Below are 18,430 nucleotides of genomic sequence, written 5' to 3'. Positions count from 1 at the left end.
CTGGCATTCTATATTACTCCAAATTTCCAGGCAGAAAAATGAGACAAATGAAGTGACATCTAAAAATACCAGGGATTATGTTTTTTAAAAACAAGACAATAATTTTGATCTTCTTGCTTTAATTCTTCTCTATATGACCACGATGAAATATTTATCAAAGTCTAAGAGATTATTGATATACAATAATGACTATACATTAATGGAGCTATTCATCATAAATTCATCACTGAAGTAACTGGAAAAAAAGTTTATTCTGTTTATGCAGTATTGAAACAACCAAAACATTCAAACATCCATAAAGTGTAATAATAATAATTAATAACTCTTTAATACTGCAACATCTTGAAATATCTCCAAATGACCAAAAACAGATTAAACTTTGTTCAGAAATAACTTCAGTTTCTTTACACAAAACTGTATATTTAAAGAAACTAGTAATCCATGTAAGATACACACAAAACCCTGAACTGACTAGATGTCTCAATGAATAATACTCCACACTGTTTTGTTGTTATGGATAAATGAGCTTATAACTCAATGAAACCCATTTAAGAAGCTCTAGACTATAGAATGACACGTTCAAACTGTTTGGTCCTATTAGTTTTATTAAAAAAAACCCTCCCATTCCTTTAGCTTATAACTCAATGAAACCCATTTAAGAAGCTCTAGACTATAGAATGACACGTTCAAACTGTTTGGTCCTATTAGTTTTATTAAAAAAAACCCTCCCATTCCTTTATAAGATTTTCATTCCTCTGAATATCACCTTTAAAAGGCTTGACTTGATTGTTGTCATAATAAACCACAGGCCAAGCGCAACCCTCCAGTCTCCAGTCTATAGGCTCTACATGAGTTTCAGCTTTGCGTAAGCCACACAGTGACCTTCTCATGGGTTTTTCATTGGCAATTTCATAGTCTAACAATAACACTTTCCACAAAGTATCCCTCCCTTCTCTAGGCTTTGGGTAGAATGTCAAATTAATAATGACATGTGGTGTTCCTTAGCATAACCTGCCAAAATGTGATGATTTCCTTGGAAGAAAAGCCATGGGCTGCAATCACACGTCTGAGCTGACAGACATCCAAATGGATCCTATATAAAAAGAAAAGGTTGGTGTCTTCTGGAATATGAATGTCCACTTTTAATAAATTCAAACAGATCCCAACATAAACATCTTCAAACTTGATGGGTTTTACGTGACTCATCATTTCATAGATTCTCGGCACCAAATCTCTGGACATTATATAACCCAACCCACTGCAGTAAGGTGGGAACACCTTGAAGGGATATTCCTGGTATGAAATATGGGTTTTTTGGTAAAATCCTCTATAGGAATAATTATCAATTAGAGGATAACCTGTGTAAAACTTCTCTGAGTGGTTTAAATTTAAAAGATACTTCACTAAATTGCCAGTATTGACGAAAACATCAGTGTCTGTCTTCATGATATACCTGGCGTTGGGGCAAAACTCAGTTACCCACCTAAATGCCATAATGGTTTTCAAGGTCAGATTATTGTATGTATCTAAAAAATCCTGTCGTATTATGTCCCCATAAAGGAGGTGTTCATCCTCTAAGGATAATGCTAACATTTTGTCTTCCTTTTCAGCCTGTTGGCCTAATAAGAAAAATGTAAGAACTTCATATCCCCACCAAGACTTCTTTTCACCCCAAGTAACTCTAATGGCCTGCCTGGCTTTCACATCTGAGGGGTGTGAGGTCACCAGGATGACAAGAAATGGGTTTTGATGAGAACAATTTGAATGCTCTCGAAGTGTGAAGCGGAAGTCTTGTCTGTAAATGGGCTCATACTCATAGAAGTACATCCAGTTCACACGTTCTACCACGTTGTAGTGCGGCAGACTGAGGTACCACATCACCAGGAAACTCAGCAGCGACAGCAGCAGAAGGCTCCATTTCAGGGATCTGAGTGACATCCTAGCTGGAAGGGTGGTCAGGAGTGCCGGGGCCATTCACAGCAGCTCAGAAGCATGCAAGCCTTGGGTTCTGGAAGATTTATCAAAGGCCTGCTTAGTATGCCATCACCTGAAACACATTTCCAAATGATACCTGATCACCTCCTTAAAAGAAAAAGAACTGGGAAAACAAATGCGTCAAAGCAAAATCAAATACCCTGACCTGAGTCTGCTTAACTTCATTTAACTATAAGCAAATGGATACCCACAACCAAAAGTATATTTCAGCATTTTATATCAAGACCAATGTTAAAAACATAGTCTTAATTATTTGAAAATTAATACTTCCTGCTTGACATAAATAACTGTTGAAATAATTCTTTACTTCTTTTTCATAATAGTAGAGAAGCAATTTATTTTTACTGTAGATTTATTTTGTAACTCTACTCCCCCATTACTCATCTCTTTCTGTCCCTCTGGATATCCAGGATAAAATCATTACTGCAAAGAAATCAGCAACAAAACCATTAACATGAAGAGATATTATCAGCGACATGTCCTAACACACCAAGGGTTTTTCTCAGCTGTGTGATCTGATGTGATTCTAGCAAATCTAGAGTAAGAAAAGGGCTACAATTGTTCTTGGTGACCTGCTTGATATGGGATGAGATAAAAGTGGAGACAGTTCCTCTGAAAGGCAAGTCTTCTAAACATAAACAGAATAACCATCTCTGGAGTTTTTAATGTACAAGACTATAAAATAGCTTTTTCTTGCCTCAAATACCACCCCAGTCCCCTTTCTAACTCACTTGCTAAACTCAATGATCAGTCTGGACAACAAGTGCTTAAATTAAAGGTCTGTCTGTAGTATGAGTTTTCATATGTTTCCCATTCTAATCTGTTCAGAAATCCTGCATAGGATGGGATGGAATCTCTTAGAACTCTAACACAGAAATTCCATCTGAGACAAGAAAGCAGAGCTAGGAGACATGGTGCATTCACAGTCTCAAGCTCAGCTCTGTTTTGGATCTCAAGGATGAAGTTGGTTTATAATTCGGGACCCCACAGGGCTTTCCTGGTGCCAAGATCATGGGCCTCAGTCCAAAGGCATTCATGCACTGTTATTAGACCTTCTACATCCACAGACTGCACCAGGCACTAAGGAGGCCAAAGGAAGAAGGAATGGAGGAGAACAGATTCCAAAACAACACATAAACATGCCACAATAACGTAGTACAAACTGTTTACGTCAAGGGCCAAGGGACTTCAGAATAAGACAGATCAACCGACACAAAGGGCAGGCTGAGGAAGCTTCTTGATGATGACCTTTCACCTACAGTTATCTGGGGGAAGGGCTCCTGGGAACCCGGAATTTGCTGTGGAGGGCATACATTAATGTCATTACTTAGAAAGACTGGTTTACCAAGGGTTCTACCCTTGGGTTTACCTTAGGTCGTTGGACACACAGTTCTTCTGTCTGTTTAAAGTGAAAGTGCAAGTTGCTCAGTCGTGTCCAACTCTGCAACTCCATGGACTATACAGCCCATGGAATTCTCCAGGCCAGAATACTGGAGTGGGTAGCCTTTCTCTTCTCCAGGGGATCTTCCCAACCCAGGGATTGAACCCAGGTCTCTAGCATTGCAGCCAGATTGTTTACCAGCTGAGCCACAAGGGAAGCCCAAGAATACCGGAGTGAGCAGCCTGTCCCTTCTCCAGAGGATCTTCCTGACCCAGGAATCAAACCGGGATCTCTTGCATTGCAGGTTGATTCTTTATCAACTGAGCTATCGGTGAAGCCCCTCTCCAGTCTCTTAATACATATAAAAATGACAGGATCTCAAGACTCCTTTTCCTTTCCATCTGGCCATATCTTAGCTGCCCTAACTACTTATGGCCAATAATCTTTCCTATCTCTAATGTTTTTTATATTTTAAGTCCCATAGTACAGTAGAATGCTTCGGCACACTCTCTAGTTTGGTTTAATGTTTGTTTATGTGTCTTGCCTTTCTACTTATATCCTATGACCTTATTGGCAAAGAATGCTTTTCTTTTGACAAGCGTCAAAATAGTTGCTTAAAACTCAACATGAAAAAAAACTAAGATTGTGGCAACCGGTCCCATAACTTCACAGTAAATAGAAAGGGAAAAAGCAAAATCAGTGACAGATTTTATTTTCTTGGGGTCCAAAATCACTGCGGATGGTGACTGAAGCCATGAAATTAAAAAACGCTTGCTCCTTGGAGGGAAAACTATAACAAACCTAGACACCATATTAAAAAGTAGAGATACCACTTTGCTGACAAAGGTCTGTATAGTCAAAGCTATGGTTTTTCCAGTAGTCATGTACAGATATAAGATTTGGCCCATAAAAAAGGCTGAGTGCTGAAGAACTGATGCTTTTGAATTATGGGGGCTGGAGAAGACTCTTCACAGTTCCCTGGACTGCAAGGAGATCAGGCCAGTCCATCTCAAAGGAAATCAACCCTGAATATTCACTGGAAGGACTGATGCTGAAGCTGAAGCTCCAATACTTTGGCCACCTGATGAAAAGAGCTGACTCATTGGGAAAGACTCTGATGCTGAGAAAATTTGAAGGCAAAAGGAAAGAGGACGGCAGAGGATGAGATGGTTAGACAGCATTACCGACTCAATGGACATGAATTTGAGCAAAGTCTGGAAGATAATGAAGGAAGGGAGAGGAGCCTGGTGTGCTGCAGTCCATGAGCAAAGAGTCAGACATGAGTTAACAACTGAACAAGACAGAGAGACCTACAGTAGAAGTGCAATGAACAATGACTTGTTTGATACGACATTTCTATTTGTATAAGGATAAAATATAGGTCTGCCCATCCCACCCCCATCCTTCCTTCTCCCCATTAATAGTCTTACCCAGCCAGTTCCCAGAGAAACCTGAAACAGAACAGACCTTGAATGAGAATTATGGAAGAAATTAATATCTTCTTGCTCTTTTCCCCCACCTGCCCACTAGACACAGCATAACCCTAGGGGGCGAGCACCATCTAATCTCAGCCACTGATGCCTGTACATTAATTACAACAGTTATCAAATGGCAATTTTACATCTCATCCTAATGAATCAACACATTATAACAAATTACGGACAAATAGAAGGATCCTGAGTAATGCACATACAGCAATGGAGACCCAGATACTCTTCAGTGATGGGAAGAATTCAAAACAGCAAATATTACTATAAAAGTTATCCTATATGCATTCTACAAGCCATAGTTCACTAATGTGAAATTGTGTCTGTGTTATTACATCTATTGCTTATGGGCCTATGAACAAAATAGCAGAAAAAAGAAAAGGAATGGTCTAATCCAAAAGTGGGGGGAAGGTCTTTCAGGACTGGCTGGAACAGACTTCAGGTTACCCACAACACAGGTGGCTCCAAAGGTGAAGACTAGAGTCCAAATCCAGCTCTGTCCTTTACCAATCAGGGCAAGCTTGGGGCATGTTATTTCTCTCTAGAAGCCCCAGTTTCTTCATCTCTGCACTGAAGATCTCAATACGGTGTGAATTAGTGACAGTGTGTGCAAAGCACTGGCCAGTGTCAGGTACACTCAAACAGAGGCTGTTATCACGAGCCATATTCCACCCTTGGCATCTGTTTCTTCCTGTTTATGTTCATGAAATTGATTTTTATTGTTGAAAGGGATTGTCCTAAAGAAATTATCTTGATGAATTCTTCTTAACTTGAAGAAATGTATGTTTCAAAGACATAAACAGATTTCTATTTCTTACCTTCTTTCTTGATTTTTCTCTTCTGAGTGAAAGACCTTCAATTTCACCACCTGAGCATTTGATAGCAAGTAGCAGTCAAAATAACGCTTGCAATTTCTGTAAGATATACAAGAAGTGTAACAAGCATTTACTTATAGGTCAGGGGATCAGAGGTCAGAGAGGGAAAGGGAACCCCCTTCCCTATTCCAATTTGTTTGTAAAGTGAAACATGTGCTGAAAAAATAGTTAAAGAAAACCCTACCAGTTCACAGAATTCAGAAAGTTCATGGATTCATCATGAAGGGCACTTGGTATTCAAGACGCAAACCCTCTAAGTCCTCACGTCAGCTGGTGTCCCATGTCATCCTACCACAGTTCCACTTGCCCTGATAAAGAACTCAGGGTCACTAAAAGAAGTGAAACACAAAACTTCTAAGAGACATTTTGCTTGTATCCTCTCTTTAATTCTTTTTCACACACATACATATAAGGTAACCCAGACATGAGACTGTCAACTTCTTCCCAATCCACTCTTTCCCGCTTTGAACCTCCAATTCTGCTCACAAATACCCAAGACACATTAGTAAACTGAAAACTATACAGCACATCTCACTTCCTGCCACGATTCAGGACGCGCAATGTACTTTGATTTTCATCAGTCAAGTTTAAAAAGCAGAACACAATGTCAAAAACAGGAAGGTACTGATATATGTATCACTCCTTATACCAAAAACACCCCAAGTGGGTTAAAGATTCTAAATGGGAGAGAAATAAACTGGTAAGAGCATGAAAAGAAAATATGAGTGAACATTCTAATAATTTTGAAGTGGGGAAGAACTTTCAGTTATCCCATGTAAGGAAACAACCCAGAACTCATAAAGGAAATTTTGATCAAATAAAAATTTCAAAAAATTCTTGAACAAGGTTGAAAATCAAAAATACAAAAAACAGTAACATAATAAAAAGCACAAAGTTGAAAGATTAAAAAAAAACAGGATATTTATAATAAAGAATTTATAAGCCAAATTAAGAAAAAGGTCCACATAGCTTAATAAGCAATGGATAAATGCAAAAAGAGAATAAATGGCCAAAAGGAAAATTTTCAAAATAATTACAAAAGATCAATAAAACAAGATACTCAAACTCACTCAGTAAGATATTCAAATGATAATAAGCAGAGATATTGATAAAAATCTCAAACTGGAAACTTAAAGGGAAAAAATGACAATACTCAGTTTGTGTGAGGAACAGAGACATTCTTGGACACTTTCTGGAGAGAAAAATTAAATATGTAGAAAAAACGTGAATGTGTATGCTCTTTGACTAATATCACTGCAAGCAATTTATCTTAAAGACATTTTCAGGCAACTGTGCATACTTTATAAAATAAAAATAATTTTAAAGCCTCACAATAGGGAATGGATTAAATAAAATTATGACACATCCATACAATAGTATGTGCATGCTATGTTGCTTAAATTGTGTCCAACTCTTTGCGACCCTATGGACTATAGCCTGCCAGGCTCCTCTGTCCATGAGATTCTCCAGGTAAGAATACTGGCATGGGTTGCCATGCCCTCCTCCAGATCTTCTTGACCCTATACATTTATTCAATGCTATATACAACGATGTTCATTTATATTCCCTTGATAATTACTAAGTGAGAAATGCAGTAGCAAAACTGCATATATAGTACTTTTATAGTAATCATATTTGATTACTTTTGAAAGATGAAAAGGCAAGTCTCTATAAATCCATATAGCTACACATGCAGAGTAATATGTGTTCTAGAAGTATGTGTTCCAATATGTCAACAGTTTCAATTCTGTGGGATTTCTGGAAAGATTTCTTTCTTTCCTCTTCTTTTCTTATCATATGAATTTCCACACCCTTTGTGCATTGTCTTTGTAAGTAGATAAAAACAAAGTAAAAACATTGCACTTCATGCTTGCATGTCTCAAAGTTCTACTGAATGATAGTAACCCTAAGTTGGCAGTTGATGCTGCTGCTGCTGCTGCTGCTGCTAAGTCACTTCAGTCGTGTCCTACTCTGTGCGACCCCAGAGACGGCAGCTCACCAGGCTCCCCCGTCCCTGGGATTCTCCAGGCATGAACACTGGAGTGGGTTGCCATTTCCTTCTCCAATGCATGAAAATGAAAAGTGAAAATGAAGTCTCTCAGTCGTGTCCGACTCCTAGTGACCCCATTGACTGCAGCCTACCAGGCTCCTCCGTCCATGGGATTTTCCAGGCAAGAGTACTGGAGTGGGGTGCCATTGCCTTCTTCAAGTTGACAGTTAGGACCCCTAATTTCATCTTATCCCAGCTGCTCTTCTCCCAAGGTGTGAGGAAGTACAATTCATGGTATTTCTAGTAGTTATTATTCTCTTTTATGTTAGTAAATATGGTATCAATACAGTAAGTGATGCTTTTTAAAATCCATTCAAAACATAGTAATTTTAATATAACTCTAATAGGATATATATTGGGCTTCCCTGATAACTCAGATGGTAAAGAATTCGCTGCAGTGCAGGAGACTTGGGTTCGATCCCTGAGTTGGGCAGATCCCCTGGAGAAGAGAATAGCAACCCACTCCAGTATTCTTGCCTGGAGAATTCCATGGACAGAGGAGCCTGGTGGGCTACAGTCCATGAAGTCTCAAAAAATCGGACACAACTGAGCGACTAACACTTTCACTTTCAGGAGGTTTATGAGCTAATAATAATAGCATTATATATACACACAAAACAGTTTATAAAGTGTTTCAACAAATATTATTAGTTACTCTCAATAATCCTATACTGTGGGCCAACTGGCTTTACTGTACATAATTTACAGGTGAATGTTAGAGAGTTCAGGTGAAATGAAGATGAAATAACATTCTGAAACAGATTAGGACTTATAAAGTGCACAAACTCTAGCTAAAAGAAGTATCAAGGGAATGTATTTTAGTATGAAGAAAAATGAACTCAGGAGGAAGGAAAGGAATACAAGAAACAAAGGTAAATAAAGAGATTATTGAAAGATAATGAAAACTAACAAATATACAGAGTAAAAGAGAGAGCACAATAAGTACTTTTTGGTGTGGTTAAAAAGTGAATCCAACTATATAAAAATGACATGGTTGCTGCAAAGAGAGTTTCACTTAATGCATATTAACCTTCAGAGTGACCACTGAAAGAACAGATATGGAACATATACATTTCCACACAAATTAAGAAATAAAAGAAACAAAGCAAGCTAATAGTTCAACAGAGGACAGGAGAAGAGGGAAAAAAAAAAGCAGAGAAAATGCATGGCAAATGGAAAAGCACAAGAGAAAATGGGAAAACTAAATTCAAATGTATCATTAGAGTAAATATAAATGTAAACTCACTGAAAAACAGAGACTCTCAGATTGGCTTAAAATTCTGCTGTATACTGTTTATAGGACACATGCCTAAAACAAAACAACACAAAAATTAAAAAATGAGGAAAATGCCCATCAGAAATCTGCTGTGGTTATTTATTAATATCATGTATTTTAAATGAGCAGCTTTTAAAAGGGACAAGGCAGGCCTCCCTGGTGGCTCAGTGGTAAAGAATCTGCCTGCCAATGCAGGGGACATGAGTTCCACCCCTGGTCCAGGAAGACCCCACAAGCCTTAGAGTAACTAAACCTGTGAGCCACTACTGAGTCTGTGCTCCAAAACCATGGGAGCCACAACTGCTGAGCCCAGGTACTGCAACTACTGAGGCCCTCCAGCCTAGAGCCTGTGCTTTACAAGAGAAGCCCCCACAATGAGCAGCCTGCACACTGCAACTGGAGAGCGGCCCACTCACCACAACTAGAGAAAAACCCACAGCAACAAAGCACAGCCAAAAACAAATTTTAAAAATAAATAAATTTAAAAGAGAGACAAGGAGATTTTGTTGCTAATAAAAGGAACCATCCCAAAAGATAATTTAACAATCATGAAGCTACATAAAGATAGAAACATAGGCTCAAAATATATAAAGTAAATCCTGAAAAGTGTGAGTACAAATGGAAAAATCTATAATCCTAATAGGAAATTTTTAACAAATCTCTCTAAATGGCTAATAGATCAAGCAGACAAAAAATAGGGATATGAGTGTTTCAAATAACATTATTAAAATTACTAATAGTCTTGATTTAGGACTTTTCATTCAATTAAAAAGAATAGGAATATTCTTTTCAAGACCACATGAAAACATTAATTAAAAAACTGATCATATTAGGTTACATAAGCTGTCTCTAAAATTTGAAATTCAATTTAACACAGGCCCCAGTCTGATCATAGTATTATTTTCATATATATATAATGTATAATATATACAATATATAATACAATGTATAATATATATACACTATAATATGTATTGTATAAAATATATTATATTTTATATATTGTATAAAATATATTATATTATACAATATATCCAGGACATGGAAGCAACCTAGATGTCCATCAGCAGATGAATGGATAAGAAAGCTGTGGTACATATACACAATGGACTATTACTCAGCCATTAAAAAGAATACATTTGAATCAGTTCTAATGAGGTGAATGAAACTGGAGCCTATTATACAGAGTAAAGTAAGCCAGAAAGAAAAACACCAATACAGTATACTAACGCATATATATGGAATTTAGAAAGATGGTAATGATAACCCTGTATGCGAGACAGCAAAAGAGACACAGATGTATGGAACAGTCTGTTGGACTCTGTGGGAGAGGGAGAGGGTGGGATGATTTGGGAGAATGGCATTGAAACATGTATAATATCATATATGAAATGAATCGCCAGTCCAAGTTTGATGCATGATACTGGTTGCTTGGGGCTGGTGCACTGGGATGACCCAGAGGGATGGTACAGGGAGGGAAGAAGGAGGGGGGTTCAGGATGGGGAACACGTGTATACCTGTGGCAGATTCATGCTGATGTATGGCAAAACCAATACAATATTGTAAAGTAATTAACCTCCAACTAAAATAAATAAATTTATATTAAAAAAAAAACATAACTTGAAAAACACAAACAAAAAAAGAAACCTGTCTGGAAGCTCAAAACTCTCACAAACCCAACCTTTGTCTAATCCATAAACTTAAACAGAACACCACAGTGGTAATTCCAAAATGCCTGCAACTGAATGCCAGCAATTTCAATTTCAAGGAGGCAGCATTAACATCAACCCTTTCCTTAAAATCTACCGGGGAGAAGACAAGTAAATTTTGATTGTTGTTTTGCTTTCAAAGAGTGATCTATGGTTCAGGAGAGGCAGACAGCTTCAAGTAAAAAGGAAAAGCTCTTCTTTATAGAAAAATGACAATTATGAATGTAGGTAGAATGACAGAATAAGAAAATTATTATGTTGCAATATTTCATGAAATTACTGATTAAGGCAATGATTATCAATCAGTGTTTTAATTATCAAACAAAAGACTGATGGAGAATTAGACATTGTATGATACCAAAGTAATACAACAAAGATTACTTCTTACTTGTAAGGACTGAAAAAAGATAAAATTCACAATGGAGGAATCAAACTGCTACCACTCTCATTCAATCATTAATCTCAGCATTATAAATAATGAAACACATATCATATGTTTCCCAATGAGATACAATGAAGTGTACATCCTAGCCAAAATGTTTAACAGGAATCTAATCACATTTTATATGAAATACAGAAGACAGAAGAAAAAGCTAAGAACTCCACAAGGAAACACTCAAACAAACCCAGGAGTATTCTTTGATAACTAGCATGGTGTCTGCAGCTAGTCAATCCCATAAAACAAGGAATGACTCTGGAGTAAAGAAAATTAAGGGAATGTACACAATCGCAATGTATGATCCCAGACTGGATCTTGGAGAAATTGAAGACGATTAAGATATTAGGTGATGCAAAAAGGATTACTGATTTTGTTAGGTGTGATAATGTCAGGCGCGGCAGCCGAGAGGAGCTACCCTGTGTCCAAGGTCAGGGCGCAGCCGAGAGTGCCAGGCTGCAACAGCGCAGGAGCAGCCTAGAGGAGCTACCCCACGTCCGAAGCCAGGGTTGGCGGCCGGGAGGAGCTACCCCACGTCCAAGGAGCGGTGGCCACGCGGGCGCAGGAGGTCCTAGAGGAGCTATTCCACGTTCAAGGTCAGGAGGGGCGGCAGTGAGGAAATACCCCTGTCCAAGGTAAGGAGCAGTGGCTGCGCTTTGCTGGAGCAGCCGTGAAGAGATAACCCACATCCAAGGTAAGAGAAACCCAAGTAAGATGGTAGGTGTTGCAAGAGGGCATCAGAGGGCAGACACACTGAAACCATAATCACAGAAAACTAGTCAATCTAATCACACTAGGACCACAGCCTTGTCTAACTCAATGAAACTAAGCCATGCCCATGGGGCCACCCGAGATGGACGGGTCATGGTGGAGAGGTCTGACAGAATGTGGTCCACTGGAGAAGGGAATGGCAAACCACTTCAGTATTCTTGCCTTGAGAACCCCATGAACAGTATGAAAAGGCAAAATGATAGGATATTGAAAGAGGAACTCCCCAGGTCAGTAGGTGCCCAATATGCTACTGGAGATCAGTGGAGAAATAACTCCAGAAAGAATGAAGGGATGGAGCCAAAGCAAAAACAATACCCAGCTGTGGATGTGACGGGTGATAGAAGCAAGGTCCGATGTTGTAATGAGCAATATTGCATACGAACCTGGAATGTCAGGTCCATGAATCAAGGCAAATTGGAAGTGGTCAAATAAGAGATGGCAAGAGTGAACGTTAACATTCTAGGAATCAGCGAACTAAAATGGACTGGAATGGGTGAATTTAACTCAGATGACCATTATATCTACTACTGTGGGCAGGAATCCCTCAGAAGAAATGGAGTAGCCATCATGGTCAACAAAAGAGTCCGAAATGCAGTACATGAGTGCAATCTCAAAAACGACAGAATGATCTCTGTTTGTTTCCAAGGCAAACCATTCAATATCACAGTAATCCAAGTCTATGCCCCAACCAGTAATGCTGAAGAAAGCTGAAGCCGAATGGTTCTGTGAAGACCTCCAAGACCTTTTAGAACTAACACCCAAAAAAGATGTCCTTTTCATTACAGGGAACTCAAATGCAAAAGTAGGAAGTCAAGAAACACCTGGAGTAACAGGCAAGTTTGGCCTTGGAATATGGAATGAAGCAGGGCAAAGACTAATAGAGTTTTGCCAAGAAAATGCACGGTCATAGCAAACACCCTCTTCCAACAACACAAGAGAAGACTCGACACATGGACATCACCATCACCCAGATGGTCAACACTGAAATCGGATTGATTATATTCTTTGCAGCCAAAGATGGAGAAGCTCTATACAGTCAACAAAAACAAGACCAGGAGCTGACTGTGGCTCAGATCATGAACTCCTTATTACCAAATTCAGACTTAAATTGAAGAAAGTAGGGAAAACCACTAGACCATTCAGGTATGACCTAAATCAAATCCCTTATGATTATACAGTGGAAGTGAGAAATAGATTTAAGGGACTAGATATGATAGATAGAGTGCCTGATGAACTATGGATGGAGGTTGGTGACATTGTACAGGAGACAGGGATCAAGACCATCCCCATGGAAAAGAAATGCAAAAAAGCAAAATGGCTGTCTGGGGAGGCCTTACAAATAGCCATGAAAAGAAAAGAAGCAAAAAGCAAAGGAGAAAAGGAAAGATATAAGCATCTGAATGCAGAGTTCCAAAGAATGGCAAGAAGAGATAAGAAAGCCTTCCTCAGCGATCAATGCAAAAAAATAGAGGAAAACAATAGAATGGGAAAGACTAGAGATCTCTTCAAGAAAATTAGAGATACCAAGGGAACATTTCATGCAAAGATGGGCTAATAAAGGACAAGAAATGGTATGGACCTAACAGAAGCAGAAAATATTAAGAAGAGGTGGCAAGAATACACAGAAGAACTGTATACAAAAAAGAGCTTCATGACCCAGATAATCACAATGGTGTAATCACTCACCTAGAGCCAGACATCCTGGAATGTGAAGTCAAGTGGGCCTTAGAAAGCATCACTACAAACAAAGCTAGTGGAGGTGATGGAATTCCAGTGGAGCTATTTCAAATCCTGAAAGATGATGCTGTGAAAGTGCTGCACTCAATATGCCAGCAAATTTGGAAAACTCAGCAGTGGCCACAGGACTGGAAAAGGTCAGTTTTCATTCTAATCCCAAAGAAAGGCAATGCCAAAGAATGCTCAAACTACCACACAATTGCACTCATCTCACACGCTAGTAAAGTAATGCTCAAAATTCTCCAAGCCAGGCTTCAGCAATATGTGAACCATGAACTTCCAGATGTTCAGGCTGGTTTTAGAAAAGGCAGAGGAACCAGAGATCAAATTGCAACATCTGCTGGATCATGGAAAAAGCAAGAGAGTTCCAGAAAAACATCTATTTCTGCTTTATTGACTATGCCAAAGCCTTTGACTGTGTGGATCACAATAAACTGTGGAAAATTCTGAAAGAGATGGGAAAGCAGACCACCTGACCTGCCTCTTGAGAAACCTATATGCAGGTCAGGAAGCACCAGTTAGAGCTGGACATGTGCCGGGAGCCAGCACGGGAGTTCCCACCCATGACAAGGTCATGTGGGAGAGGCCTGATGGGCAAGGCAAGTCAGGACTCGACGGGGCCCCCTGGACCTGTCTGAGCATCTACCCCAAAACCAGAATCTGTCTGTTTTACTATTTTACAACTTTCATCAACTCCTCTAATTTTAACAGGGGGCTATCCCCGACCACCTTTCTCTGAAGGAAATCAACTTAGAGCTGTAGTTAATAAGTCTCCTGGGTTCAATAGGTGTGTTCCAATGCAAATCCCTCGGATAGCTTTCTAACTTGCCTGACAGGTTTCCGGACTCCTACAGCTACGCATGTGATTGTTCACAGCCTCCGAACCACGAGAGGCACGGGAAGCTTAAAATATTCTAACAATGCAGAGCTTCTTGGAGAGTTAAAATTATTAGAATAGAACTAGTAGAGGATTTCTTTGTTGAGCTAATGCTTGCTGCCAAGTTTCCGTATCCCTTACCCACTATGTCCTTGGGAGTGTATTGATTAATATAGTTGGTATATAGAAACATAAGTAGTAGCTTTGATGTTAACAACCTTAGACTCTTGAGTCAATAAATTATTTCCTTGTTATCCCCCACTGCACCTTTGCCCGATAGGAATGCAACTCTATCTAGTGCTTTCAGGGAGTGGTACCAAACTTTAGAAAAATCACCTTTGGAGAAAATAAGTTTTTCTGGTTGACCAACCTTTATCAGAAGAAAAATGTTAACAGGCCTCCTGACCAGAAGATGATGTAAATCACCTAAAGCCTTTGTATATTATAAGTTTGCAGAAAGAAAGCCTGGTTTCGATAAGGGTCAAGGACTGCTGACCTTGCATGACTCTACACCCCCTATTATCCTCTATGTACAATTTAGGGTATAAAAGCTCCTTTTGAAAATAAAGCTATGGACCTTGCTCATCAGGCTTGGTCTCCCTGTGTCGTTCTTGTTTCCTTTTCTCTCCTATTCTTCTCTGTTCTTCCTTCAGGATGACTAATTGGAGCGTGGGGGCCCTCTGAGACCACTTACCTGCCCTGGCTTCTAAGACCCACTCGAGAAGGTGCTTAAGGTGGGGCACCTTCAGCTATTCGAGAGGGCTCCTGTGGCCTCCGTGGTCAGTGCAAGTCCGGTGTCATGGGCTTTATTGGCTTTCCGCGTAAACCAGTGAGATCAAGCCTCTTTCCCCTTTCCCTCCCCTTTGCTATCCTTTCGCTGATGCAGTTCTCCTGAGGGAACCCCTGGATCCAACCGGGGCTGGACCCCGGTAGACATGGAACAACAGACTGGTTCCAAATAGGAAAAGAAGTATGGCAAGGCTGTATATTGTCACCCTGCTTATTTAACTTGTATGCAGAGTACATCATGAGAAACGCTGGGCTGGAAGAAGCACAAGCTGGTATCAAGATTGCTGGGAGAAATATCAATAACCTCAGATATGCAGATGACACCACTCTTATGGCAGAAAGTGAAGAGGAACTAAAGAGCCTCTTGATGAAAGTGAAAGTGGAGAGTGAAAAAGTTGGCTTAAAGCTCAACATTCAGAAAACGAAGATCATGGCATCTGGTCCCATCACTTCATGGGAAATGCATGGGGAAACAGCAGAAACAGTGTCAGACTTTATTTTTTGGGGCTCCAAAATCACTGCAGATGGTGACTGCAGCCATGAAATTAAAAGACGCTTACTCCTTGGAAGAGAAGTGATGACCAACCTAGATAGCATATTGAAAAGCAGAGACATTATTTTGCCAACAAAGGTCTGTCTAGTCAAGGCTATGGTTTTTCCAGTGGTCATGTATGGACGTGAGAGTTGGACTGTGAAGAAGGCTGAGCGCCGAAGAATTGATGCTTTAGAACTGTGGTGTTGGAGAAGACTCTTGAGAGTCCCTTGGACTGCAAGGAGATCCAACCAGTCCATTCTGAAGGAGATCAGCCCTGGGATTTCTTTGGAAGGAATGATGCTAAAGCTGAAACTCCAGTACTTTGCCACCTCATACGAAGAGTTGACTCATTGGAAAAGACTCTGATGCTGGGAGGACTGGGGGCAAGAGGAAAAGGGGACAACAGAGGATGAGATGGCTGGATGGCATCACTGACTCGATGGACATGAGTCTGAGTGAACTCCGGGAGTTGGTGATGGTAGGGAGGCCTGGCGTGCTGCGACTCATGGGGTTGCAAAGAGTCGGGCACGACTGAGCAACTGAACTGAACTGAATGTTAACTGAGAATCCACACAATGGAATACTATTCAGCTATAAAAAGAAAGTACTGACACAGGCTATATAACACTTTATTTAAGAATTCAGAACATGGAGGTGGCTTCACTGGGGAATTCTACTAAACATATAAAGAAGAACTTAAGTCATCATATCACCCTGATACCAAAACCAGATGATACCAAAAAAGAAAATTACAGGCTGATATCTTGGATGAATACAGATGCAAAAATTCTCAACAAAAATTAGCAAATCAAATCCAAGAAAAAGATCATATGAGATAATCATATTGGATTTATCCCCAAGTCACAAGGATGGCTCAATGTACGCAAATCAATCAATGTGATACACCGCATCAACAAAAGAAAAGAGAAAACCACATAATCATTTCAACAGATGCAGAAAAAGCATCTGATAAAATTCGACATCCATTCATGACAAAAACTCTTTATCAAAGTGGGTGTTAAGGGAACACATCTCAATATAATAGAAACTGTTTATTACAAGCCCACAGTCAACATAATACTCAACAGTGAAAAGCTAAAAGCCATCCCTCACTAAAATCTGTAATAAGACAAGGATGCCCAGTCTCACCACTTCTATTCAATATAGTATTGGAAGTTCTACCCACAGCAGTCAGACAAGAAAAGGATACAAAAGGTATCCAGATTAGAAAAGTGAAAGTGAAGTCGCTCAGTCATGTCCAACTCTTTGCGACCCCATGGATGGTAGCCTACCAGGCTCCACGGTCCATGGGATTTTCCAGGCAAGAATACTGGAGTGAGCTCCCATTTCCTTCTCCAGGGAATCTTCCCAACCCAGGGATTGAAACCGGATCTCCTGTATTGCAGACAGACGCTTTACTGTCTGAGCCACCAGGGAAGTCCCCAGATTAGAAGGGAAGAGGTAAAACTGTCATTATAGGCAGATGACATGATTCTATATATAGAAAACCCTAAAGACGCCACACAAAAACTACTAGATAAACAAACTCAGTAAAGTAACAGGATACAAAATTACCATACAGAAATCTGCTGCATTTCTTTACACTGGGCTTCCCTGGTGGCTCAGTTGGTAAAGGATCTGCCTGCAATGTGGGAGACCTGCATTTCTTCACACTGACAGTGTAACTTTTAAAATCACATCAAAAACAAACAAAAAAACTTTGACCAAGGAGGTTAAAGACTTACAGGTGGAGAATTATAAGACATTGCTAAAAGAAACTGAGGCTGATTCAAAGAAATAAAGCCCATGCTTTTGGATGGGAAGAATTAATATTGTTAAAATGACCATACCCAAAGCAATCTACAGGACTGTTATCTCTGTTAAATTACACATGACATTTTTTACACAACTAGAACAAATAATCCTAAAATTTATATGGACTCACAGAAGACCCAGAATTACCAAAGCAATCCTGAGGAAAAAGATCAAAACTGGAGGCTTAACCCTCCCAGGCTTCAGGCAATATTACAAAGTGACAATGTTCAAAACAACATGGTATTGGCACAAAAATAGATATATGAATCAATGGAACAGAATAGAGAGCCAGAAATAAATCCATACACCTATGGTTGTTGAATCTTTGACAAAGGAAGCAAGAATAAATATATTATGGAGGAAATATAGTTTTTTCAGCAAATTGTGTTGAGATAGCTGGAAAGCTGCATGTAAACCAAAGAGATTAGAATACTCCCTCACATCATACACCAAAATACAACTCAAAACAGCTTAAAGACTTAAATATAAGTGAAGTGAAAGTTGCTTAGTCATGACCAACTCTTTGCAACCCCATGGGCTGTAATCTATGGAGTTCTCCAGGCCAGAATACTGGAGTGGGTAGCCTTTCCCTTCTCCAGGGGATCTTCCCAACCTAGGGATTGAACCCAGGTCTACCCACATTGCAGGTGGATTCTTTACCAGCTGAGCCACAAGGGAAGCCCAAGACATGACACAA

At 39.6% G+C, this 18,430-nt stretch overlaps 1 protein-coding gene across 29 annotated transcripts in view; it reads right to left on the bottom strand.

Moving 5' to 3' along the window:
• Window positions 1-623: 623 nt before the first annotated feature.
• The window catches only part of B3GALNT1 (beta-1,3-N-acetylgalactosaminyltransferase 1 (globoside blood group)), a 31,988-nt gene continuing 14,181 nt past the window's right edge, over window positions 624-18,430 (bottom strand). For 5 of the 29 annotated variants that reach the window (XM_044945304.2, XM_044945330.2, XM_044945326.2 and 2 more), the window contains 4 exons: window positions 9,035-9,097; window positions 5,682-5,777; window positions 4,807-4,827; window positions 624-2,047 (listed from right to left, as the gene is read on the bottom strand). In XM_044945304.2, the coding sequence (XP_044801239.1) occupies window positions 979-1,974 (996 nt within the window). In that variant the 5' untranslated portion in view covers window positions 1,975-2,047; window positions 4,807-4,827; window positions 5,682-5,777; window positions 9,035-9,097 and the 3' untranslated portion in view covers window positions 624-978. Of the gene's footprint in view, window positions 2,048-4,806; window positions 4,828-5,681; window positions 5,778-5,922; window positions 6,068-9,034; window positions 9,098-18,430 lie in introns of all 29 variants that reach the window. The other 24 variants (XM_006072823.4, XM_006072827.4, XM_006072825.4 and 21 more) reach the window with 14 other exon arrangements.

This window comes from Bubalus bubalis, chromosome 1 (genome assembly GCF_019923935.1).
Source record: "Bubalus bubalis isolate 160015118507 breed Murrah chromosome 1, NDDB_SH_1, whole genome shotgun sequence".
NCBI lineage: Eukaryota > Metazoa > Chordata > Mammalia > Artiodactyla > Bovidae > Bubalus > Bubalus bubalis.
Note: the sequence above shows the minus strand (reverse complement) of the source record. Positions and strands in the feature narration are given on the sequence as shown.